Source organism: Cnephaeus nilssonii, assembly GCF_951640355.1.
Source record: "Cnephaeus nilssonii genome assembly, chromosome: 3".
Taxonomy (NCBI): Eukaryota; Metazoa; Chordata; class Mammalia; order Chiroptera; family Vespertilionidae; genus Cnephaeus; species Cnephaeus nilssonii.
This window is the reverse complement of record NC_137074.1, coordinates 47,617,329-47,642,661: the sequence shown is the minus strand read 5'-3', so window position 1 is coordinate 47,642,661 and position 25,333 is coordinate 47,617,329. Positions and strand designations below refer to the sequence as shown.

General features: G+C 40.8%; 1 protein-coding gene across 2 annotated transcripts; it reads left to right on the top strand.

Annotated features, from left to right (window-relative positions):
* The first annotated feature begins 812 nt into the window (after positions 1 to 812).
* Positions 813 to 23,668, top strand: TMEM207 (transmembrane protein 207). Of its 2 annotated transcripts, XM_079766448.1 has the most exons (6): positions 813 to 1,430; positions 4,352 to 4,389; positions 8,445 to 8,489; positions 9,634 to 9,776; positions 15,359 to 15,418; positions 21,319 to 23,668. In XM_079766448.1, the coding sequence occupies exons 1-6, from the start codon at positions 1,356 to 1,358 to the stop codon at positions 21,453 to 21,455; spliced, it is 498 nt and encodes a 165-aa protein (XP_079622574.1). In that variant the 5' UTR covers positions 813 to 1,355; the 3' UTR covers positions 21,456 to 23,668. The 2 variants fall into 2 exon arrangements, with proteins under 2 accessions (XP_079622574.1, XP_079622575.1); XM_079766449.1 differs by lacking the exon at positions 15,359 to 15,418.
* The last annotated feature ends 1,665 nt before the right edge of the window (positions 23,669 to 25,333 follow it).

Below are 25,333 nucleotides of genomic sequence, written 5' to 3'. Positions count from 1 at the left end.
ACAGTATAGCTATATTTATTTATTACATGAAAGGTAGCATGATTGTAGAACACAATGTTCTTCATTTTATTTCTTTTAATTAATAAGTCATGGAAGCCTTTTCACAACAGCATCTGTGATCTTCCATTACCTTTTTAAACAGCGGCCTAGTATTCTGTTGAGTGGATATAATTATTTTGTACTTAATCAGTCACATTTTGATGGAGACTGGTTTTTTCCAATATGTTGTTATTAGCAACAATGCTTCAGTGAACATCATTGCTTGTAATTATTTGTGCCACATGTAGTAATATCTGTAAGACACAGCCCTGAAAGGAGAATTCATGGCCAAAGGATATATTCAATTTTTAGATTAAGAAATATTGCCTAATTGCTTTCCAGTGAGGCTATACAGTTTTCCCAACCATGTGTGAGAAGGCTTGCCTCCCCACATCTATCTCTTCTCACTATATTATCAATTTTTTTAAAGTTGCCAGTGTGATTATACTTGTAAGTTATATTTCTCTAATTGTGAATGTACTTAGGCATTTGAACATTCTTTCCATCTAACCACTCGGTTGTTCATCGTTCCCTAAATAACATCTATTCCACACTGCTTTGAAACGGCAGTAAAAATAAATCTCTATGTTTATTCTCATTTATTTCTAAACTATCCTTGTACAATAATCTTATTGTTTATGTGCAACAGTACCAATTTTTATACATTTCTCTACTATTATAATATCTTAATATACAGTAGTTTATGCCTCTTCGTTGTTCTTTTTCAGAATTTCCCTAAGTATTTTGGCAAACATTTTTGTTGGCAGCTGTGTTGGAGTTGTTTTATTAAAATAAGCATTGAAATATGACCTGTTTAAAAATAAGGTGTGATCATTATGAGGCAAGAAAAGCTTTATGCCCAAGGTTCTGTAAGATCTGGGACTAAAAACGATGTGTAGGAAAAGAAGAGCAAAGAGGACCAATAAAGGGGAGAAAGCCAAGTAAATGTTCCAAGTACAAAAAACATTTTATATAAAACCCAGAAATACCCTGGAATAAAACATGCACTTGAATATTGTAAGTTCTTTAAGCAGCCAGCCAGTGTTGCATATCAGCATGTATAACCCTGGCTTTTAAGGGCTTGACAAACAGTACCAAGGTTCTGACCTTAACCTGAAATTCCTTGAACTCTCAGTACCTGTGACCACACACCCAACATTCCTACCCCCAGCATGCACTTTACCAGTCACAAGGAGCCATCATTAATGAGGGCTCTGGTAGGAAGCATAATTTATAGAGAAGCTAGCAAGTTCTGAGGAAGAGGGAAATTAACACGGACAACAAACCACTATCTTTGAGCAGCTTGTCCTTTAAGCATGTCGAGATCCAGTCTTTTTAGTTTCACTTCAGTGATCTCCAAAACGGGAACCTGGTGTTTGCCACTATTCCAGGTAACATCTCTCTTTCTGGGAAGAGATTTTCAGAGGTACTCTAAGGACCTGATTGGTTATTGATTTGTTATTTGGGAAAACTTAACTCATACATTTCAAAGATTTCCTTTAAGGAACTGTTACCAGAATTGTATTATTACTTATATTTATTGGTCAAAGCTACAGAAAACAAAATGACCCATGCTATTAGTCTTATTTCTACTTTATTTAGTTCTATTGCTATTGAAGTAAGATGATGCAATGTAATCTTTGCTATGCTGTAAAAAAAATTGTTTTAGAATAAAAAATGCCATTGACGTAGCAAAATGCTATGATAGGGTTAATTTAAGACATATTTGTTTACTCTTGCCTGCAACCACACTTGATGCTTGAGAGTTTCCTATTGCTGTACAATGTAGACAGAACCATGGTAGTTTACTTTGTTTCTTCTACTCTAGCATCTCACTCAGAGTAATACCTGCATCTCTGCATATGTGTTACTTGAATGCAAAGTATCTGAAAGATTTAGTTCTGAAATATATTAAGACTTTGCTCCCCATTTCCTGACAACCTGAAGTCTGACAGCTACTGCCTTGGCTGAGGGGTGGTACTAATGTGATACTGTGTGCTCACTCCTTGCTAGGGTATAGCACACCAGAAGATTAGGAAATGACTTCAAAGTGAAATGCTGGCTTTACTTGTTTATCTGTTCAACTGGATCCCAAATGATTTCATCTAGTCATACATAAACTCTCTTTATGGACAAAATTTGAATGTTCATTTTCCTCTCAGTTAGTATCCAAATCTATTTTCAGCATTCTAGCAAAAGAGAGTACAAGTCATGTTCTGTGCTTATAAATTGTTCATTACCACGCTCTCTGATGGCCAATTCATGTCTCCATCTGCGACTCCACAAATCTCTTTGCCCAGATAAACATGGTGGAGTAAATATAAGGTGCTGACAAAGATGCGTTTGAGATTAAGAAGAAGAAAAAAAAGGCATCTCCCACAAAATTCCTATGTGTATCATTTTAAATTTTTGTAACTACTTACTTGGTTTTATATTTCTGTGTTATAGACCAAGAAAAGTCATACTTCACTAACCTCATCAACCTATATTTAGGACTATTTACAAAGGACATTTAAAGATGTTTCTATTGTACACAGGAGGAGTCTCAAGTCAAGAGAAAAACAAACAAAACCCTAAGAAAGGAGCACTTTATTTCTTCAGTGATGTGAGTTACTGTAAACTGTAAGGTTCAACACACAGAACGAAGATAATTGAGTAGGATTGCTTATGCTTTGGGTCTTTTAAAACTAAGCCGTGAAGACTTACTTTTCCCCCCTCTTCTTTGATAAAGAGAGAAATGTAAATCTCAACAAGAATGTCATGTGCTCTTAAATTGACCTTAGCCTTAGAGTAGGTTAAAGTCACTCCTTCATGCATATATTTAACTAGTGGCCCAGTGCAGAAATTCGTGCACATTAAAAGGGAATTAACTAGAGGAAATATTTCAATATTGCTATTTGCCCTTTCTCTATAACTAGAGGCCCAGTGCATGATTGAATCATGCACGTCAGGGTCCCGATGGACTCACCATCATGTATCCCAGCAGGCCAGGCGGCATCTCCACCTCCTCGCCCCTCAGACTGCGGCCCTTCGAGTCCATCGGGACCCTGATGGATGGCCGGGGTGAAAAAGCGCCCCACAGGGGCGGGCCGGCTAACCCGGACTTCACAGGGCAGGAGGTGCAGCGTGTGCGCAGAGCGACGGGGCGTAGGTGGATGCGGTGCTTCTCCATGTCTTCCTCGTCGCTGCTCTCCATCCTCTGCCGGGTTTCCGTGGCTCGCTGACTGAGGCCAGAGCTCGCTCCCCCACTTTTGATGATCCGCGGCGCTGAGGGGGTCTCCCCTGCTGTTGAGAGGCGCAGGGGGTGGGACCCCCTCAGCGGCCTGGATCTGGCCGTTGAGAGGCACAGGGGGCGGGAGTCCCGCCCCCTGTGCCTCTCAACAGCAGCGTAGCCCCGCTCAGTGGCAGCGGATCCGTGCCTCTCAATGGCCGGATAGGCCACCCTGAGTCCCGCCCCCCAGCCTCCGCCGCCCAATCGTGGGCGTAGCGGAGTGATGGTAATTTACATGGTACGCTATTATTAGATAGGATAGAAGTGTCAGAGATGTAAGAAAATTAGTAAAATGTATATGAAAATCTCCCTCCTATCAGAGTCAGGGCGCGCCGTGGGACCCAGAGTCAAGTCCCTCCCCACCACCTGCACGTGCTTCGAAAATGCAGGAGACACAGATCTGGCCGGCCCTACCCCCATTGGGTGAGACCCAGACCTGGCTGGCCCCACCATAGTCAAGCCCTGCTGGGCAGGGGATGCGGCCTGAGGTCTCTCGCTGTGGCCAGGCACCATGCAGCCTCAGGTTCCTGCTGTTCTGGTAGTGATGTTACAGTGTCCTGGCTAATTTGCATATTCCTCTATTATATAGATAGATACCCAATAATGCTAATGGCATGGACTTCTGTTTTATGTAGAGAACTTGATTTCTGTGTGTGAAAATAATAAAATAATTAACCTCCTCTGACTAGCTAAAATATTAAAACAAAGAAAAAAAGCAATGTGCATAAAAGCTCTTTAGAGCAAGCAAAATCTGCCTATAGAAAAAACAAAATGATTTTTTCATCCATCTATAATTATGTGTAAGATAGAAATCTGGTTTACAATACATATCTCCTGTCACTGATGAGCTGGAAAATCTACCCAGAGATTGTTGGTTTGTTTTTTCAATTAAAATTCTGTTCGCCTGACAATAGACTCTGCTGTGAGCATTACTTACAAAAACAAAATTATAAAAACCTGCATTGTCTCTCGGTGCTGTTGTATTAAAGGATTAGACTGATGAGATGTTTGGATTTTATTTGTTCTAAACATGTGTTTCAGTTGGTGCTCTCGGACCCACCATGTGAAGAAAATGAAATGTAAGTAAATAGCAAGAGACATTTTCAAAATTCAAAGAATAAAAAAAGGGCTCAAGTTTTAAGAAACCCCAATGAGTTTCAAATGACCATTATAACCATGCAAGAAACAGAAAGATAAATTGTTTTAAATGAAAATGGCTCGATTTTTCTAAAAGCAGGGAAAAAGTGCACTTCTATTATGATCAGCTTTGTTAAATAAATAAGGGGCCTACTTGATTTCTAGGTATTTTTGCTCACAGCATTCTCCACCTTTGAGGTTTCAAGGGTACTTTACATTCATGAAAGACTTATTACATCCTATATGGCTGCATCCATACCCATAAATCACATTGGTGATGGGGGGTAGCTTTCTGGATAAATCAGTTTCAAATATAAGCAGACTAATGAAATTTCTAACCTGTATTATGTGTAGCTTTCAAAGTGCAGATATACAGTTGTGGGGGCTAAAAATCTATAATAATAAAAGCATAATATGCTAATTATACCAGAAGGCCGAACAGCAGAATGACCATCTAGACGACCTTCTGGACGACCTTCGGGCTGAAGCCGGGGCTGTGAGGGCCGAGCCCCTTGCACGAATTCCATGCATCGGGCCTCTACTATATATAATACTTTTCCTCCCATCTTCTACGTTTTTCTGGAAGGGCTAACAATTAAACTAATAGAGACAGACTGATAGGAGAAAAATCAGAATTTCAATACATGTCCATGGGGAATTCACATAAGCATGAAAATTCCAAATATAATTGGGCAAAATTGGGTGTAAATGTCATTTTTGCAATGGAGAAAGAAGGGGACTGGATCTTAGATTGCAAAAGTGAGACTGGGCCATTTTTGGGTAACTGAGGAAGAGTAGAACATACAAGGCAGGTAAGTATTAGCTGGGAAACTCAGAAACAATGGGACACAGGGTATCTAGCTAAGTGGACTTTGACTGAAGCCCTCTTATTTATCTACTTAATTTAAATTAAACTAAGGTTAACATCCTAAGATCCCCTTTCTTGTGTAGGCCTTCCCATCTGAATCTCTTAGAAAGGGAAAAAGTCAGATTATTTCTGAATCTTTTGTTTTCTAAAAAACAGCTTAAAATAAATATCCCAAAGGCAAAAGTTTGGTTCCCTTCACAGTCATGTGTCACTTAATGACTGGGATACATTCTGAGTTCTTAAATTTATCAAAGTATTGAGTTTGTAGTTCATCTTAGGTCCACAGATTATCAGATTATCAGCAGTGAGAACAGTAATAAAAATCACTTCTCACTTTTGCCAGATTTTTTTTTCTTTTTGGCATCATTATTTCATTTCACCAAGCATACACAAATCTCTAAGCAATAACTTTATCTTAAAAAATGTAACTTTTACTACACTGAAAATCTTACATCTAAAATTTGAGTAATTGGAATATTGTCACAGTTCAGATATTTTTTTAATAACACAAAGAATTTCTGTTTAAAAATTGAACTTGAGAAAGACATGGAAATAATGATGTAAGGAAGTACACCAAGTCCAAAGACCTATATTGTAGTTTAAGTTTTTGGGCAGCTAGTGACCTCCTCAATTATTTTTCCACTCTGGGTCTCAGTGGTAAAGTATGTGAAATTCCAAGGGGGAAATAAATTATCCCAAAGGTTCCTGTAGTTCCTAAATTACATGATCATTTTGCATTTATTCAGCTGCTTCTAGACCATTTTTTTTACATATCAGAAAATCCATCAGTAGGTTCACAGATTCAGACAGAGAAAGTGAAATAAGTCAGTTTGCAAAACTTTTAGCACTGGAAAAAAATATTGAGTGACTAAAAAAATTAAACCTAGGAAATAAAATGAGGTAGTTAAATTTAGAATCTATAATAATAAAAGCATAATATGCAAATTGACCGAATGGCCAAACAGTGGAACGACCATATGGATGATCATCCGAACGACCACGCTATGACATCCATGGTGCCATTCCAGCCAAGGCAGGTGCGATGTGATTGGTGGGGAGCCTGGCTATTACCCCATGATCACCCTGCAGAGGGAGGCCTAGGCCATTGGCTGGTGGGGTGATTGATCAATCGGGGAGCTCCACAGTCGTCCCAAAGAGGGTAGCCCAGGCCACCGAGCAGCGGGCTGCGGTGGGTGGGCGGTGCCTCCCTCTGTGGGGGCGATCTATCACGGAGCCCTGGCTGGGTGGGCAGGGCCTACCTCTTTGGGGCAATCAATCACAGGGCTCCTGGACTGTGAGAGGGCACAGGCTGGGCTGAGGGACCCCCTCCCACCCCCCCAGTGCACGAATTTCATGCACTGGGCCTCTAGTTGACAGTATAATAAGTATATAGTCTATTTTTAAATGTAAAGAAAAGAGGCAGAGATTTATATATGGAGGGAAATTAAGCAATCCACATTCCTGATCATGAGCTTAGATTTCAAGACTCAAAAACAAGAACCTTATGTTACTTTTTTTGGCTAAATCACCAAGAAAAGTTTCCTACATCCATCTCTAAGGTAGGATACTACATTTTAAAAATTTATATATTTCAATGTAATTTTTAAAATTTTTATGACTACAAAAGTGATGTATGTACATTATAAAAATTTAACCAATATAAAAATATTGGAAAGATAAAGTGCCTCATGATACCATCTTCAAGAGAAGCAAACATTGTTAGTAATTTGATGTATGTATATATATAACTATATAATATTTATTTTGTGAAATCATTATATTTGTATTAAAAATATATACAAAATAGAAATGAGTGCTCTTTATTATTTTACTTATCAAGGCTTTTAACTATAAATATAAATCTACATTTTTGATGAATATATAATATTTCTTTAAAAGGAAGTACCATTAATTATTTTTAAAATCTTCTATTGATGATCACTTGTCTTAGGATGCTTTTTTTTAAAGTCATACTTCAACTGTCATTTATCCCAATCATCTGTACCTGTGTATTTGGCTAAATTCTCTGGGTGCAAAAGAAACAAACACCCCAAAAACTTATTGTCTGGGTGATTGGGTTTTGTCTTAAATATTTGAGGTAAAATTTTTACGTTGACACTCACATATGTTAAAAAGTCATTTCTGAAGAGTAGTGTGATAAACAGGACACACTTTCTCCTTAGGGAGGCTGTGAACAATAAATTAGCTGACATTTATGAAAGCTTTCAAGCTGAAAAATGCCGAGTGTTATTTTAACAAAGGCCGAAGAAAACGTGATTAAGGGCAGCGCCATCTCAGAAGCTTATCGGACTGTGATGAACAGCCTTCAACTCTTTAATTCCAGAATACTGTAACAGCAGCCCATCTACCGAGGTTGAAAAATGTCCATCAGCAAACATACATTGAAAGCACTTTGTGTGACATAGCAAGGGACTCTGGAATGAACAGCACATGTGTCTAAACCTGGGGAGTTATATGTCCTAAAAATCACACTGTGAACCAAAGTGTGATCTTTTTCTGTGTGATCTTTTAAAACTTATCTTAAGAACTATTAAGTTGTGCTGAAGCACATAAATGGTTTGACCATCCTGACTAGCAAATCAACTTCTAACTCCTTAGTAAATGGTGTGTATGGCCACACTCATTCATTTTCCTTTTATCCTAATTTATTTTTTCAACCAGGATTGCAGGGCTGCTATTCCCTACCAAGACATCCAAGGTTGATAGGCATTATGACCTTCCCTGGATAATTTGCATTTTAAAGAACTCCAGGTTTTTTAATAAACAGAATGGTGGAATGGTTATACCTACCATTCCACCTACCACGTGGTAGTCCTGAAAAGTTAGTCACTATCTTCTCAATGTACTACAGTATTTTTAACTCTGGCATCAAACCTATTACTATGCAATTATCTGTTTTTAAGTATCTGATAGTTTCCATTTACATGTATCCTCAGTGCCTTGAATGATGTGGACATATGGAAAACATTTACCAATTGTGTTGGGGGCCTTTCATTGAGTAAATTATTGTTGGAGAAATAGGTATAGTCAGAACAAATATTATGATGCAAAAGAATAGGTTTTGGCCACTTAGAGGTCCAACACTAATTGTTCTTTCTTTGTTACCAGGTACATAAACTATAAAAATCAATACCCAAATGATTGGTATATCTGGTAAGGACATCTTCACTTCTATATATATAAAAGCCTAAGGGACCATTATGATTGAATGACCAGAATGACCAGAACGACTGGTCAACCAGTTGCTATGATGCGCACTGACTACCAGGGGACAGACGCTCAATGCAGGAGCTGCCCCCTGGTGGTCAGTTTGCTCCCACAGCCAACCTCCCATGGCCCCTACCCTGGGCCAGCTTGCCCCCCTGACAGGCCTGCCAACCTCCCAGGGTCCCTTCCCCTGGCTGGCCAGCCCCCTGATAGATCTCGATTGCCAGCCAGGCCACGGGACACCACCCATGCACAAATTCATGAACCAGACCTCTAGTTGTTTTATAAAAATCTTTGGTGGTATATACATTCTCCTTTTACTAAATAACTGATATGGCACATGAAATCATACATATTAAGAAAATAATAGAGGTCATGTGAATCAATATATGTAGAAACATTACTTTCAGGTTGTTGTCCAGTGTTTACTTAAGTGTTTTCTATAAGAGGGAACTTACTATTTCTAAGAATAATAATAATTTACTCCCTGGTTGAAAATCTTTAAAGGTAAAATTATTCTTCCTTCTCTTGATATCTTCTGAAATGCCTCTTTCACTGATTTTAGTTCTGGCCTTAAAAATAATTCAAAATAAGACTGCTGCCTCTTTTATGAGCTAGACTTTTGGAAATTTTGTAAGTTATTATACCCTCCTAAATGTTGACTTTTGTATTTTCCAAATTAAACATTACCAACTTTCTCATTTAGATAGCTCCTCAAAAACAGAGACCATGTCTTATCTTCTCCACTTTTTCTTATTGACTTCAGAGAGGAAGGGAAAGGGAGAGAGAGATAGAAACATCAATGATGAGAGAGAATCATTGATCGGCTGCCTCCTGCAAGGCCCCCAACTGGGGATTGAGCCCACAACCCAGGCATGTGCCCAGACCGGGAATCTGAACTGTGACCTCCTGGTTCATAGGTCAATACTCACCTAGCCAAGGTGTGGGGAGGGGTTGCTTAAGGAATTCAGCTTCTCACATTGCTTGCAGCCAGTTTTGCTGAGTTCTTGCCCCCTTTTCAGGGTGCAATAGGAGTCTTAAGTTTCCTGCGTGCTCCACCTCAATCCTCTCCTGATTCTTCTGGCACCAGGTTCTTGCTCCTAATTTTCCTGGTGGCTCTGCTATGCGGAGCAGTGCTCTTCTGCCTTCCCTGCTGGCTGAGGAGATGCGCAATCGGTTCCTCAAGGCGCACCGTGGCTGTTTTTGCTGTCGGCGACTTGGACCCTGTTTATGGTAGGCTCTCTGCACATTGCTGGGCTTGCTCTTTGAAACCTTATAGTTTTGTGGTGAATTATAAATCTAATCTCTGAAAATCAGATTTGTAAACTTACAACAAGACATAGTTTATAGAAGATTGAAAGGCATGCATTGGGGACAGAGTCTAAGTGAGAAAATATCAGAAGAAAGGAGACACCAATAGAAAAAAACACGTGTCTTAGGAAAATGATTTATAGTTGAGTATGGGGATAGAACCTAAATATTTTGCTCAGTTGACATGAATAAAAGAGGAGCTATACAAGGTTGGTCACTTCAAGTGAGTGCAGGGTTTAAGGTGCAGAGAACTATTTCTGAGTTATTTTTCATATCAGTCGAAAAAATTGAAGTTCATAGTCTCATTTACTAAACTCTCTATGCCTCACTTACCTACAGTAACATTGAACCACACTTTTCAGATTGATGCCAATGCAGAATCTGAAAATTTGGAATTGGCAGAGGAGTATAAATACTCATATTTTTTTCTCCCCAGACACATTGGCAGCATCCTGATCCTGCCTTCTCCCACCCTTGCCCCTCAAACCATACCCTTCCTATTATTTTCCAGTTTTCACTAGGAGGTAAGGAATGGAGAAAATTTAGGTTGTACAGTCACTGTTAATTCCAGGCCTTGTCCTCATCCAGAACATCTGTTCTGAGACTTTCCCTCTAAGTCACTGCACTGTACACCACAATTGTGCTTAGTAGAGATTGACAACTGCACTTCAGAAACTTGGGCCAGATAAGATTTCCCATAGAGAGTGTAGGACATGTCCTGGAAAAACTAAAAGCTAAATAAAAAGTGGGATCTTAATAAACTAAAATGTTTTAATATCAAAATTTGATATTTAGTGATTATACTCACTATTTAGTGATTATATTCCCTATTGACTTTTTTTTAAGTCATTATTTACCAAGGGAAACTGTCAATTTGAGAAATGGGTGTTTGGAGAAATAATTAAAATCTCCAATGAAAATAGTTATTTCTCCTAAACTTGAAATTACTGTCCTCTGAACATAGAAGAAAATAGGGTCACTGACCTTTTAATAAAATACATGAATCAAAAGGGTCAACATGGTCACTTTGATCTTATTTTCTTTATTTAACTAGAGGTATTCAATAAACAAATGCAGTTATGTTCCTTTCAACTTACTTGAGTTTCTAAAGAGGAGAATTCACCTTGGTCCTCTTAGCCCTACTGTCATTCTAAGGAAGACTTTTCTAGACTTCCTGGAATCTTAATATATATATATATATATATATATATATATAATATCTGTGTGTGTGTGTTTTAAATTTGAGTAAGTTACCCATTGATATTGTTATAATTTTAAGACAATCTATGTGCCATGGTTATATCCCAATTTATCTAATGTTTTCATATTTCCTGGATGGTGATTCATATGCATGCTTTTGAATTTGCCTGAACTTGTCTGAGCAGGTATGACTGAGAGAAGGGATCAAGGCTGATATGCTTCTTCAGAAATCTGCATGTAATAGCACTGAGTGCAGGGCATTAGCATCACATTCTCTATATTATCCTGAAATCATTATGGACAGGAAAGAAAATACTTGGGGAAAATTGTTGTTGATTTTTAAATAACATAGTCCCAATTTAATTCACATCTGCCAAGTGTTAGGCATTAGGTCAAGGACTTCTCAGACATTATCTCTAGTTCCTAAAACCAGCCTGGTAAAAAGGCTATTACTTCTCTCAGAGGATGTTATCTACTTTTCCCACCCTATTGAATAAATGTACCACATAGATCTTTGCTGTAAGTCAACTAATAGACTTCAAGTTGTCCAGAATTAAGGTTAGGAAGCTAAACAAAATATGGACAGGCACTCATGGTTTAGCCACCTACATTAAGTACAACCTATATCCTGAACCTCCAGATGTTTCCATATTGTAATTCCTTAATGATAGAGATTGCTCTCCAGAGTCCTCATTCCCTTCCTTATTCTCTCCATTCCTCATTAATTCCACTGGTATAGCTCTACATCTTACTTTGATCAAGGAACAATTAAACTCTCCTCAGCTTAAGCTGCATTACAATGTTCAGTTTCATTGATTTCCATCGTAGGAGACCACAGGTTCAGTTGCCCCTCCCTATTAATTCTTTCCTTCATCTACACTGGGTTGGGTGTTAGGTTGTTCCATCCATTGACCACCTCCCATCCTGTCCCCTGGATGCTCAGCAGGGCTGTACAGGCCATGAACAGTCATTCACTTAGCCTTTGATGTGGATATGATTCCTAGAGTTGTGCTTCTTGGCCTTTTTGCTTCTCCTTTCTAAAATAAAATATAAAAGAGTAATTTAGGAAGTGGTATTCTCTGTGATCTCTAGTCACTTCTTCTTAAGTAGCAATTTTCAGAAGTAAATTCCAGGGAGTCAATATTTTAAGGTAGTCTGAAACCCAGACCCACACTGGATTTCCTTTCCCCACTGTATCCTCACTATACTTTCACTTCTCTAAACAAATGATTCTTCCTACCTAGTATTTCCACAGAAGGAGCTGTTTTCCAAAAGGGAAGTGAGGAAACCGCTACCAGGATCTTTGTATGGTTAAAGAGGGAGGGAAGGGCCCAAACCACAGCCTCTACCTCCACAACCCACACAAACTATGTGCTCACAGCTTGGAGTTGAGTGCAGTTACTGTTGGTTTTATATGCTCACTCTGCAGGATATGGGGTGCACTTCTGAGTCTTCCTCATAGCCTCTGTTCAGAATTGGGGTGAAATGAGAACTCACTGGAGGACTCTGGTGACATGTTAGAATATGAAATAAGGGTGTCTGGACTTCCTGTCACCCCTGGAACACAAAGGGAATGATAGATTTTTCCCTCTGAATACAGAATGTAGGAAGTGGGTCATTTAAAACATCTTAATGGAGAGACTAGATTTGCTATATTAACCTTGCGTTCCTCCTAGACCTTTATTTTATTTTTCAGAACTCATTTCATGTTATTACCACTATTTGCTGAATATATTAGTTGAAATAGCTCTGCTCTTCTGACCTGTGATTGAGAGGTTTGACTCTCAGGATCCCATGGAAGTTGCCTCAATTGAATAGAGCCAAGAGGATAATTTTGACTGATTATTAGAGGCCGGAGTGGACTGAACTTTACTGATTTAAGTACATAAAATAGAAATGTTCTCTCACTACCAGTTCCTGACAATATTACATGGCTCAGGTTGCCAATTATCTTGATTAGAAATATTAAAGAGAGAAAGGAAAATACTTGGTTTGGGAGCCTCATCAAAGGAGTTTAAGGAAGGCCTTTACAGACTAGGCTAGGGCCTAGCCCACCTCAATGTCTCATGAGGTTTTTGTCTGGGGAAAGGTCCTTGGAAATCTCAGCAAACACTCTGCCCCCCAATAGCTTCTCCTGGGCCAATAGTCACATATTTTCACAGTTCTCTGCTGATCCGGTGCTCAGATCTCTTAGTTTTTCTTCCCCTCTCATAGGCTCTATGTTTCCAAGTCTGTAACATGTAATGAGTAAGCTCTTTATGCCCCAATAAGGGAAAATTAATCTATCTGATACCCGAGGGTAAGAAGAAAAAGGAGGCATTGTTAGAAAAAGAAGGGGAAGAGAAAGACCAGAAGAAAGAGAAGGAGAAGAGAAAGATGAAAATTAAGAGGAAAAGGAACCTACAGTTTGAAGTTGAAGATATTTTAAGGACTGGCATTAAAACCTACTTATTTTATGCAATCCCTAAAATCATGTAATTTTGCTCTGCTTTCAGGTCCAACTCTTTTTCCTGAGGTGGCCCCAGGATATCCTAGATAGACCCTTTTCCCCTATTATCCTTCCTCCATCCCCAACTCCTCTGATCCTGTTTTCTATTCCCACTCTTTTATAATCTCAGAAAGAACCCACTCATTGCCCTTATGTCTTCATGAATGGGATAATTCATGCAGTAATCTCTGAGTCCTTCTTGCTCTCCTTTTTCAACCAGTAGAGACTAACATTTCAAGTATAATTCAGTTTGTGGTTTTTAGCACCTGTGTCAGCAGTAAAAATAATGTAGTGTTTCACTGTTGTTTTAAATCTCATTATTTTACCTATGTTAATGAAGCTTCTGGAATCCCTCCTTTCTGATAATTCAACAGAATACACAGATTTACAACCCGTTGTTTCCCCACACCCCTCCTCAAATGTGTAAATCAAGAGTGAGAACACATATTGGGCCACGGAAAGTGATTTTTTTTTAAAGGAATGTATCAATTATTTAGTAAAGGTGGAGATACAAGAAGAGAAAATTAAAATTCTCACACAACTCTTTGTATCCTAAATTTCTATCATTTGTGATCAATACTCCCCACTTTGTAAGACCAAGGACTATATAACAAGGAGAGTAGGTAGAGAATACACCTAAGTGGAAAAATAAGAAAACAAAAATGTTTTGGGTTTCTTAGATTAATTGTTTTCTTTATTTTTTAAATTCATGTTTGAAAAAATAAGTAATGACAAAGGAGTCATTAAAAGGAGTTTTAAAGTTTATTATAAACAAGTGTTTTTATAATTCACTGAAAATGTGAATAATAATATGTTTCCAATTTAAATAAGGTTATGAAGCTGCATAAAAACCCTTATTTATAAAGTAATGCTGCCACTGGCTGGGTATATGAGTGTTGTGGGGAGCCCTCTGATGTTTGTGGAGTTCTGGGGTTACAGCTGAAATAAGCATTTTTAGAAGCCCTCATGAGATGATAAGAGGTGGAAGAAGATTTTAGTCTTGTAGTTACATCCCTTGGTTTGCAATGTCCCATTTCCCTCAAGCCAGTCCTGAAAGAGAGGTAGCTGGGGGTTCAGCAGAGCCAGAAGGAGGCCAGTGCCCAGATTTTCTGTTCCATGTTGCAGCCAGGTGTGGTTCAGCATTCAGGCCAGATTAAATTTAGTTCATGTGTAAAGCCCAACATGCATGGCTAGGCAGCACCCTGTGGGCGCAAGGGAGCATAGCTCCTCCCTCCTCCTACTACTGCCCCTCTAGCATGAGTCCCTAAAGGGGAGGCATGTGAGAGAGAGTGAATTTCCTTTTTTTGGAAATGTATATATTTAGATTTTGCAAGCTTGCTGTGGCCACCCCCATCCTGGCCAATTACCTATTTCTAGGTGTGATTGATGGGCAAGTATTTTATAAGGTCCCTCAGACCTTTACTGGGCTTGCGTCTAAACTGGCTTTGTCTAGTCCCTTCCCCCATGGATCAGTGGGGAACAGACTTAGTGTTAAATGTTGCTTTTAATAACGCTGCATAAATGGCATGCCTATATCTAGTCTTCCCTTTTACTCCTTTTCTGTTAAATAATAACCAGGTTATTACAATGGTATCAGTAAGTCAGTTCAAGATAATAAAGAGAACAAAATTTGGGATTTGGGACGTGAGCGAGGGATGAAGAGCATGAGGCAGAAAAACAATCTAGTGTTCATTAGAAAAGAGAATTTGAGAGACTAAGAGAAGGATCCCTGCCATCATCTCTCCATATTTTTAAACAAAAAATAATAAGTTACTATAAAATCTGCATTGAACTCTTCCTATTTTATGTGTATCAGAGCTGGGCCCTTCAGCCCTGACAGCAAGCAGGTCCCCTGCCTTCCTGAGAAGACCTGGAGGTGAGAACCTTCTGAGACTCTTACTGGGGACACTCATTTTGGCTTAGCTTCTCAGATCTGATTTCCCTGATGATGCTTTCAACTATCCAATCACCCTGACCCCATTTCTTCTGTTATTTCAGAGATAATCTTTCCTTTTTCTTATTTCAAGGCAAATAGAAATACCAGTCTCCCAGCAGCCATTAAATGTGAATGCTTCAAGTTGAGGAGGGGAAGGAGAATAGGAGAGAGACAGAAAAGAGCAGGCCTTACACTGTGCTCCCGTCTTCCCCCACCACCCCCAGGATTCCATTGTGTGTTAGGATCCTTTTTTAAATGTCACTTCCCTATACTTTATGCTCTACATGTAAATATTCTGTGACTCCTTTAAGTAAGAAAGACTGTATTTTATTCACACACTTTCATGGACAGGCATGATAATAGTTACCGCTCTCATTTATTGGGCATTTACCATGTGTTATTCTCTGTGGTAACATCTGATATCTCCAATTTCATTTCTTTTTTTCTATACCTCTATGAGGGGTTCACTATCATTCTGAACCTTCTAAAGATAATAGAACAAAGGCACTTAGAGGTTAAGTAACACAGTAGATGAAAGAACTGTGACTTGAATTCAGGCATTCTTAGCTACCCCCAGATGAAAGAACAGGATGAGATAGAGAAGAGAAAAGATTTTTTAAAAAAAGAGGTCAAAAGGGCACATTAACATAAGCCAGGTTCATTGGAGTGATTCTTAATTGTGTGGGAAATCTGAAATCTGCCTACAAAAACTCAGCAGTGAGTGTATTGGTTTACACACTTAAACAACAGACTCTAATACCTTCACCAACAGTTCTGTTAAACCATAGGATTTTTAACTTTTTTTTTAATCTTCACCAGAGAATATTATTTCCATTCATTTTTTTAGAGAGAGTGGAAGGGAGGGAAGAGGGGGAGAATGAGAGAGAGAGAGAGAGGGAGAGAAACAGTATGTGAGAGAAACACATGGATTGGTTGCCTCCTGCACACGCCCAGACTGGACACAGGGATTGAACCTGCAACCGAGGTACATGCCTTTAACCAGGAATTGAACCCACAAACTTGCAATCTGCAGGCAGATGCTCTAACCACTGAGAAACCAGCCAGGGCAGGAATTTTTAACTTTTAACTCAGATTCTTAATTTGTCCAAAGATAAAAACAAATGTCTGCTCCCCTCCCAATCATGTGATATTATACATAAACATGATATGAAACGAATTGAAAACGGATATATGTTTGACTTTATGAAAGACCTGAACACATTGTCTTTGTTTATTAGTTGTTTATCAAATGAATGTCTTTATTAGTTGTTTATCAAATGAATGTCTTGTGGTTTTCATAGCAAGTTTGAGAGCAACAGACAAATCTGTAGTAAGGAGGTAACAGTAAAACTTTCCTACCACAGAGGGCAATTGTCAATATCCTGTTGCCTGGAGCCCAGTATTGATAATGGCAGTGATGGAAACCCATTTGAGCTAATAATTGTGTCAGGTCAATCTGATTGAAGTCTCCAGCAGAATGATAGCAAAGTTACCACTGATTCTGTATTGAACACTCTAAGAGCATTCACCTGGAGAATGGGTGGGGCTCAGTACAAATATCCACAATGGAGGGAAGTGCTGGGACAACTACACTTTATCAATGTTAACTGTTTTATCAAGTCCTTCAGACTTAGCTGACATCACCCTAAACTTCCTAACTGCAAAAGACTAATGCCATAAAAATTTACATTGAATAATTTCTGTTATAACATTAATAATGATAATGATTAAAACATTATTTGACCATTAAAATAGGATAGATTGGGAAATAATATCCTATATAATAAAGAGGTAATATGCAAATTGACCCTCACACCCTCACAAGATGGCTGCCTATGACCAGGCCAGCAGGGGGGCTAGTGAGGCACTACCAAAAGACTGAACAAGCAGGCTGCGTGGGGCGACCAGGCTGGCAGGGGGGGTTAGTGAGGGACGACCAAACAACTGAACAAGCAGGCTGTGTGGGGCAACCAGGCCAGCAGGGGGGGGCAGTTGGGGGCAACCAGGCTGGCATGGGGGAGCAGTTAGGGAGGACCAGGCCAGCAGAGGGGGGCAGTTGGAGGTGACCAAGCTGGCGGGGGGGGGGGGGGCAGTAAAAGGCAACCAGGCCAGCGGGGGGGGACAGTCAGTTAGGGGCGACTAGGCCAGCAGGGGGGTGACCAGTTGGGGGTGACCAGGCTGGCAGGGGGGTTAGTGAGGGACGACCAAATGACTGAACAGCAGGCTGTGTGGGACAACCAGGCCGGCGGGGGGGAGCAGTTGGGGATGACCAGTCTGGCAGGGGGGGCAGTAAGGGGTGACCAGGTCGGCACACAGAGGCAGTGAGGGGGCAGTTAAGGGTGACCAGACAGGCAGGCAGGTGAGTGATTAGGAGCCAGCGGTCAAGGATTGTGAGAGGGATGTACGACTGTCGGTTTAAGCCCGGTCCCCAGGATCAGGCCTAAATCGGCAGTCAGACATCCCCCAAGGGATCCCGTATTGGAGAGGGTGCAGGCTGGGCTGAGGGGACACCCCCCCCCCCCATGCACAAATTTCATAGACCGGGCCTCTAGTTGTAATTAAAAGAAAATATGCACATTTGTAACATAGTATAGTTCTTAATGTGTACTAATAATGTTATTATTTATACTAATAGTAATGATAATTAAACATTGAGTAATTACTATGTGCCAGGCTTTGTTTTAAGCACTTTACACTTATTTAGCCTTGCTTTTATAGATGTAGTTACCATCATTAATCTTTTACTACATGAAATAAAACTGAGAAACAGAAAGATTATATAATAACCTAGAAGTAGATTATTCTTAAATAAATAACTCCTTTAAAAGAGTGCTGGACCAGGAGGTAAGACATATTCTAAATATAACTCTACCTTTACATATTGTATTAATATTTGAGTTTTTATGCTTTGCTCTGCAAACTGGTGAGATACAAAATAAAGCAAATATAAATATATGAAGATCCATGATTCTAAATAAATGTTATTCATTCCAAAATAGTAATTTTGAGCAATCTACTTTTGGATTCCTGTGATGCAGCTATTGCCTAAAATATAACTACTCTAAATTGTTTTCATGATAGTGGCATGGTAAAAGGAATCTCCTCCATGGCATCAAATCTTAATCCTTTAAGGAAGAGGTCAGCAAATGCAATTAAGGTCCAGATAGGAGCTATGTTTGACTTTGCAGGCCATAGAGTTTCTGTGGGACTATTTACCTCTGCCACTATGATGCAAAAAAACAGTCACAGAGAAGATATAAATGAATGGGCATGGCTGTATCACAATTAAATTTAATTACAAAAGCAGGCAAAGAATTTGACTGTTTAGGTTAAGGGCATAGTTTCTTCTTTAAAGGTGAATTTAAAGGTTGTTACTATTGTTTGGGGGAGAAGCAATCAAATAATTTCCAGACAGGTAAAAGCCCATCTGGAAAAAAAAGGAAAGAATAAAAAGAAGTAAATGGTTATAAGATATTACTATTGATTTCCTATGGCTCCAAAAGACTCTTTCAGGAAAATACTAATAGGAGATTAGCTAAAGAGCTATTGCATAAGTGCATGGTCTCTTGAGGTGATCAGTTTGAGGATGAAAATGCTTGTTTTCTTTTGCTATTTATTGGCCTGTAGTATGTATAACCTAAAAGTGAAGAACCTTGACTTCAAAATTTAAAGTGTAAGAATGCCTCTTCCTTATTGTGTGGTATACATTAATTGCAAACTTTTCACAACTTAACATTTTTACTATTTATCATAAAGAAAATTTAAAAGTAATTAATTATACTAGTTGTGATTTTCAGAACATAAAAATAAAATAATAAAGTTTAGATGTAATCCTATCTAATAATAGACAAATATGAAAATTGACCATACCCCCGACACACCCACAAGCCACGCCCACAAGCCACACCCATCATCCAATCAGAGCGAGTATGCAAATTGACCCAAACCAAGATGGCTACAGCCACAGAGAGCAAGGTTTCCTAGGTAACAGAGGAAGCCAAGCTTTCTGCCTGCCCTTGCCAGGCCCAAGCCTCCACTCAAGCTACAAAGTTTCAATTATAGAAGGTAAACAAATTCAAACAAATGGCAGCAGAATGGAGCTTGAGAGAGCAGGCCAGGGTTGCCGCTGGCAACAGGGGAAGCAAACCTTTCCGCACACCCTGGCCAGGCCCACCCGCCTAAGGCAACAAAGTTTCAATTATAACCCCAACAGAAATGGCTGCCAGCCTCGGAGGGAGCCCCAGGCTTGGCTCTGCTCCAGGCTACAAAGTTTCAATTGTAGAAGGAAAATAAATTCCAGATACCAGGGCCTCCGCTTGGGTTGCCAGGGGGCGTGGCTGGCCTGCAAACCACCACAGGCCCCTCTCTCAGGCTGCCCCACACCACAAGGGAACCCCCACCTGATCCAGGACACCCTTTAGGGCAAACCAGCTGGCCCCCACCCCTGTACCAGGCCTCTATCCTATCTAATAAAAGAGTAATATGCAGATTGATCATCACTGCAACACACAATATAGCTGCCCCCATGTGGTCAAAGATCCTGCCCCCATGTGGACACAAGATGGCCACCACAAGATGGCCAGGAGGAGAGGGCAGTTGGGAGGCACCCTGCCTGCAAGGGAGGGCAGTTGAGAGGGACCAAGCCTGTAAGGGAGGGCAGTTGGAGGTGATCAACCCTGCAGGAGAGGGCAGTTAGGGGTGACCAGGCCGGCAGAGGAGGGAAGTTGGGGGCAAACAGGCTGGCAGCAGAGTGGTTAGGGGGTGGTAGGCTGGCAGGCAGAAGCGGTTAGGGGCAATCAGGAAGGCAGGCAGGCAAGCAGTTGGGAGCCAGCAGTCCTGGATTGTGAGAGGGATGTCCGACTTCCCTCAAGGGGTCCCATATTGGAGAGGGTACAGGCTGGGCTGAGGGACAACCCCCCTCCATGCACGAATTTCATGCACCGGGCCTCTAGTATTTTAATGTTTCTAGTGAGATTTGTGTTTCCCACGATAGGAGCGTTAGCTAAAATGCCATGGAGGCATTTTGTCTTTTGTTCCACCAAAAATGGTATTTCTTCTAGTTTCAGCTGCTGAATTGTAAATGCTTCTTGATGATGGTACTGTAGTCCCCTCTTATATGCAAGGGAGACTAAGACCCCCAGTCGATGTCAGAAGCTGTGGATAGTACCTAATATATATATATATATACTATCTATCCTATGTTTTTCCTTATACACACATATCTATGATAAAGTTTCATGTATAAATTAGACACAGTAAGACATTAACAATAATAATAAAATAAAACGATTATAACAATATACTCTAATAAAAGTTATGTGGATGGCTTTGGGGACATCATTAAGTGAAATAAGAGTTATTTGAGCAAAAGCACTGCAATACCTCAACAGCATGATAACCAAGGTGACTACTTCGTGGCTAATGGGCAGGTAGCATGTACTACAAGAATACACTGGACAAAGGGAGGTTTTACATTCTGGGTGGGACTGAGCAAGCTGGCTCAAGATTTCATCACTTTGCTCAGAACAGCATGCAATTTAAAATGTATGAATAATTTGTTTCTGAAATTCTTCATTTAATAGGTTTGGACCATGGTTGACCTCGGGAAACTGAAACTGCAGAAAACAAAACCATCAAAAAAGGGCAGCTACTGTCATCCGTTCCTGAGAGCACATTTTCTCGCTATAGTGACTCAGATGATTGCAAATTTTCCCCCAAGTGTACAAATAATTTTCTGTTGCTCCAGTGATTCAAGAAATGTCAGATTTTACTAGGCACTTCATGTACATCTGTTTTATGCTGAGTAGAAAACTTACAAATCCCCATCTTTCTCTTTCCAGGGACAGAAGCAGCTGTGAATCCAGCTGTTGGAATTCACCTTCCAGCTCAAAACCCTGAACTGTATCATGTTTCAGGTTTCAACACTTTAGGAGCTCCTCCTCCGTATGAAGAAATTCTGAAATCAAGCCAACTTTAGATATGGATCATCAACTGAAAATATTAGAAATATTGTTAAGACCAAAATTAGAAACAATTTTTCTCATGTAGTGGGAATTCCCAGACATCGATTAATATATCCTTGGAAAGGACAAATAGACAAAACAATGAATGTAGGGAAAGGACAAATAGACAAAACAATGAATGTATATATATAAAATATATAGGAACATATTTTAATAGTATATGTGGACTCAATGGATAACTGCTGTATTACATTTTTTACTATAATCTAAGTTAATGTTTCTCCATTAATACTCATAGACAGTAATTAATATGCAGTGATCTCAATTAAGTTTAGGATTCCACTCTAGTACACAACTTTCTCTGCCTAAATATATCTATTTTAATCTGATCTCTCTCCTACTATGGAGTCCATAAAAATTGTCATAATTTTAACAATAATTCAAACAGAGATTCAGACACATCCAGAGCCAGAATCAGAAAGGGAAAAACAAAAAGTTGGAATAAATCCTCAAAAACGGTTAGGCTATGGATAATGCAAATAATTAATATTGAGTTTTAAAATGGGTGTTATTCATATTGACAATCTAGGCAGAGGGGGGAAGGGTGTGTGAAGGAAGGTGGCAGAAAATAATGAGAAAGCTAAATCCTAATCTCCAATTGTGGGAAGTCAATGAATAACACCTAAAATTAAAACAAAAATCATGAAATAATGAAAAGTACATCATTTGGAAATTAGATAATAAATATATGAAGCAAAACACTCTAAAGTTGAGAATAACTCCCTCAAGAAACCAGCTTTAGAGAAAATGTTATGTGGGATTAGGTGGAGCAGAATAATGCTGTGTGTGTGTGTGTGTGTGTGTGTGTGTGTGTGTATGTGTGTGTGTGTGTTTATAATAAGCCTATAGTACTATTTGACTTTTAAAACTAAATTCATGCATTACTTTAATTAAAAAGAAATATAAAATTAAACAAATAAATTTTGACAAAGTGATAGCTTACAATTGAAGACAAACAGGAAATCATGCTCTATGGAAGAATAAAATGTTAAACGTAAATGTGTTTAAGTAGTGAGACTACAGGTGACTTAATATTTTATTCATTTTCTGAATTTTTGTTCATATCCTATAAGTTATGTATGTTAAAATCCGTTCCAGTTACAGAACCGTTTGGGGTTATAATTAACACCTAGAAAAGTGTAAGCACATCTGGAGATGGGACTAATGATTCAGCAGCTGGAGTTGTCAGAAGTTATTGCAAGTCTGGGTTGAAGTGACCGGAATTTATTTTTAAGACAGCTGCATTTATGTGTCAGAGCAAGTCTAAGCAAACTACATGCTTGGCCTCTGGTGGCTTGGTTTATTTATCCAGGTGAGGAAGGAAGTGTAGGGACAGGCTTTAAGCAGGTGGATAGGGCTGGTAACAAAAACACTTTGTTTTCATAGAAACGTTTCTGACAAAGATCTCTTATTAAGTACCACAGGTTACATTTTCATTTATTATCTAAGAAATACTGAATAACTATTATAGGTTAATTATTGTACAAGGTCTGAATTTATTTCCCCAACATATTTAGTGTTTTTAAAAAATATTATTTTTATTGATTTCAGAGATGAAGGGCGAGGGAGTGAGAGAAACATGAATAATGAGAGAGAATCATCTATCAGCTTCCTTCTGCATGCCCCACACTGGAAATAGAGCCCGCAATCCGGGCAAGTGCCCTGCCTGGGAATTGAATGGCATCATAGATTGATGCTCAACCACTGAGCCACACCAGCTGGGCTTGTATTATTTTTAATGGTACTACAGTTTCCATCACTTGGCTTTGACCTCCAGACAGAGACTTGCAAGTTCTGTAGCAGGTGCTCTTTATGGTACACTGAAAACTACTGCAAACAATCCTATCTAATAAAGAGGGAATATGCAAATTCACCATAACTCTGCAACAAAGATGGTGGTGCCCATAGCCAGTAAGGAGATAATATGCAAATTGAGGGTCACTCTGCGACAAAGATGGTGGCGGCTGGGCCAGGATGCTTGCATCGTCACCACGGCGACGACACAGGCATTCTGCCCCGACCTGCCGGTGGAGGGCCTGTGGGCAGCATGCAGGCGTGGAGGCGCAGAGTGGCTGGGGCCAGTGGGCAGTGCACAGAGGTGCAGAGCGGCCAGTGGGTGGGGCGGGACGCCTGCCCACCCACCCGGAGTGCTGCCCACCCGCCCAGAGCACGCTGCCCAAGGTGACAAAGGCAGGCACTCCAGTCCGGGCCAGTGGGCAGCGCGCGCAGGCACAGAGCAGCCAGTGGGTGGGGTGGGATGCCTGCCTTCGTCGCCTTGGGCAGCGTGCTCCAGGTGGGTGGGCAGCACACGCAGGCACAGAGTGGCTGGTGGGCAGTGCACTTTGGGCTGGTGGGCAGTGCATGCAGAAAGCCTCTGGACAGGGGAGGCGGGCCAGGGGAGGCGGCCTGTACTCCCCACATGGCAGTGGTGGCAGCTGTGAGCACGCCAAGCAGAGCCTGCGGGCTGAGCTGAAGTAGTGCCTGCAGGCCTTCAACGCCGAGGAATGGCTGTGCAAGTCCCACCTCCTGGCCCAGAAGGTGTGCGATAGCAGGGACAGCCACCGTGGTGGGCCAGATTGACGTCCTCCTGGCCGCAACACGGGGGTTTGCAGTTCTGCGCAGCTGCAGGCCTCCGATGTGTGTATTATCTCCACCCCACCCCACCCCCGGCATGCAAACGTCCCCCAGCGCATTGTCACCCACACGTGCCTGCAACAGTCCCGGACCATGGCGTGCGCAGGTTCCCCCCAGCCCCTCCGCCACACTTCCATCAGCCCCAGCATGCCTACATCCCCCACAGAATGTGCACACGTCCCCTCCAGTATGCTCACGTCCTTTGGAGAGTGTCTAGGTGTTCTGGGTGCTTGGGGTGGGCACCTGTGAGATGACAGTGAGAGGGCAGAGTGGTGATGCCCTGTTCCCATGGAGGCCAGTGCAGCGAGGAGATCACCTCCGTGGGGCTAATGCAGGTGCTGGGGCGGGAGCAGGTGTGGAAAGACACACCTGGTGGACGCAGGGGGCGCCCTCGCTGAGGTGCCTTCGTCAGCATTCAAGATCAGGAACCCAGTGGAGGTGAGGCTTTCCGTCCTCTCAGTGAAACGGTGGGATAGTCGGGGTGACTGCAGAGGAGGAATGTGCACTTTGGGTGCCAGCACCCATGAGCGAAGGCTGCCCTGACCAAGCCTCGCTTGCTTAGAGCCTAGAGCACTCCTGCCAGGCAGCGGGTGACAGGACGTGTTTTTCCAAATTATTGAGAGAAAACATTGATTCTCCCGCTGCCCTCGAAGATGGAAAGTGGAGTGGGGAGTCATGAAGGGAGTGAGCGAGGTCCCCTGTCTGCAGGATCCAAATCCGCCATTGATTCTTTTCACTGCTGACTAGAGATATATAGGGTGTCCCCCCAAAATGTATGCACACTTTGAATACCTACTAATTCCAGTGGGTTTAAGCATGAAAAGAAAAAAACAACAATGGAGCTGTCATCTGTTAAAAGGGCGGGCACAAACCAGCAGTCGGACATTCCCCGAGGGGTCCTGGATTGGAGAGGGTGCAGGATGGACTGAGGGGCCCTGCTCCCTCCCCCTACCCCCTGTGCATGAATTTTGTGCACAGGGCCTCTAGTACAATAATAACACTAATTTAGACTATGGGATTATCATGATGATAAAAGAATTCTGTCATCTCGGCCAATCTTTGCCTGCATCTTAGTTCATCAATAAATTGTTAATATTCTATTTAACCCAGTGTCTCTGATTTTAATTCTGACAGGACTAGATTTTTTTCTTCCCATGTTAAAGAGCATTCCTTTTTTTAAAAAAAAAATGAGGTTTTC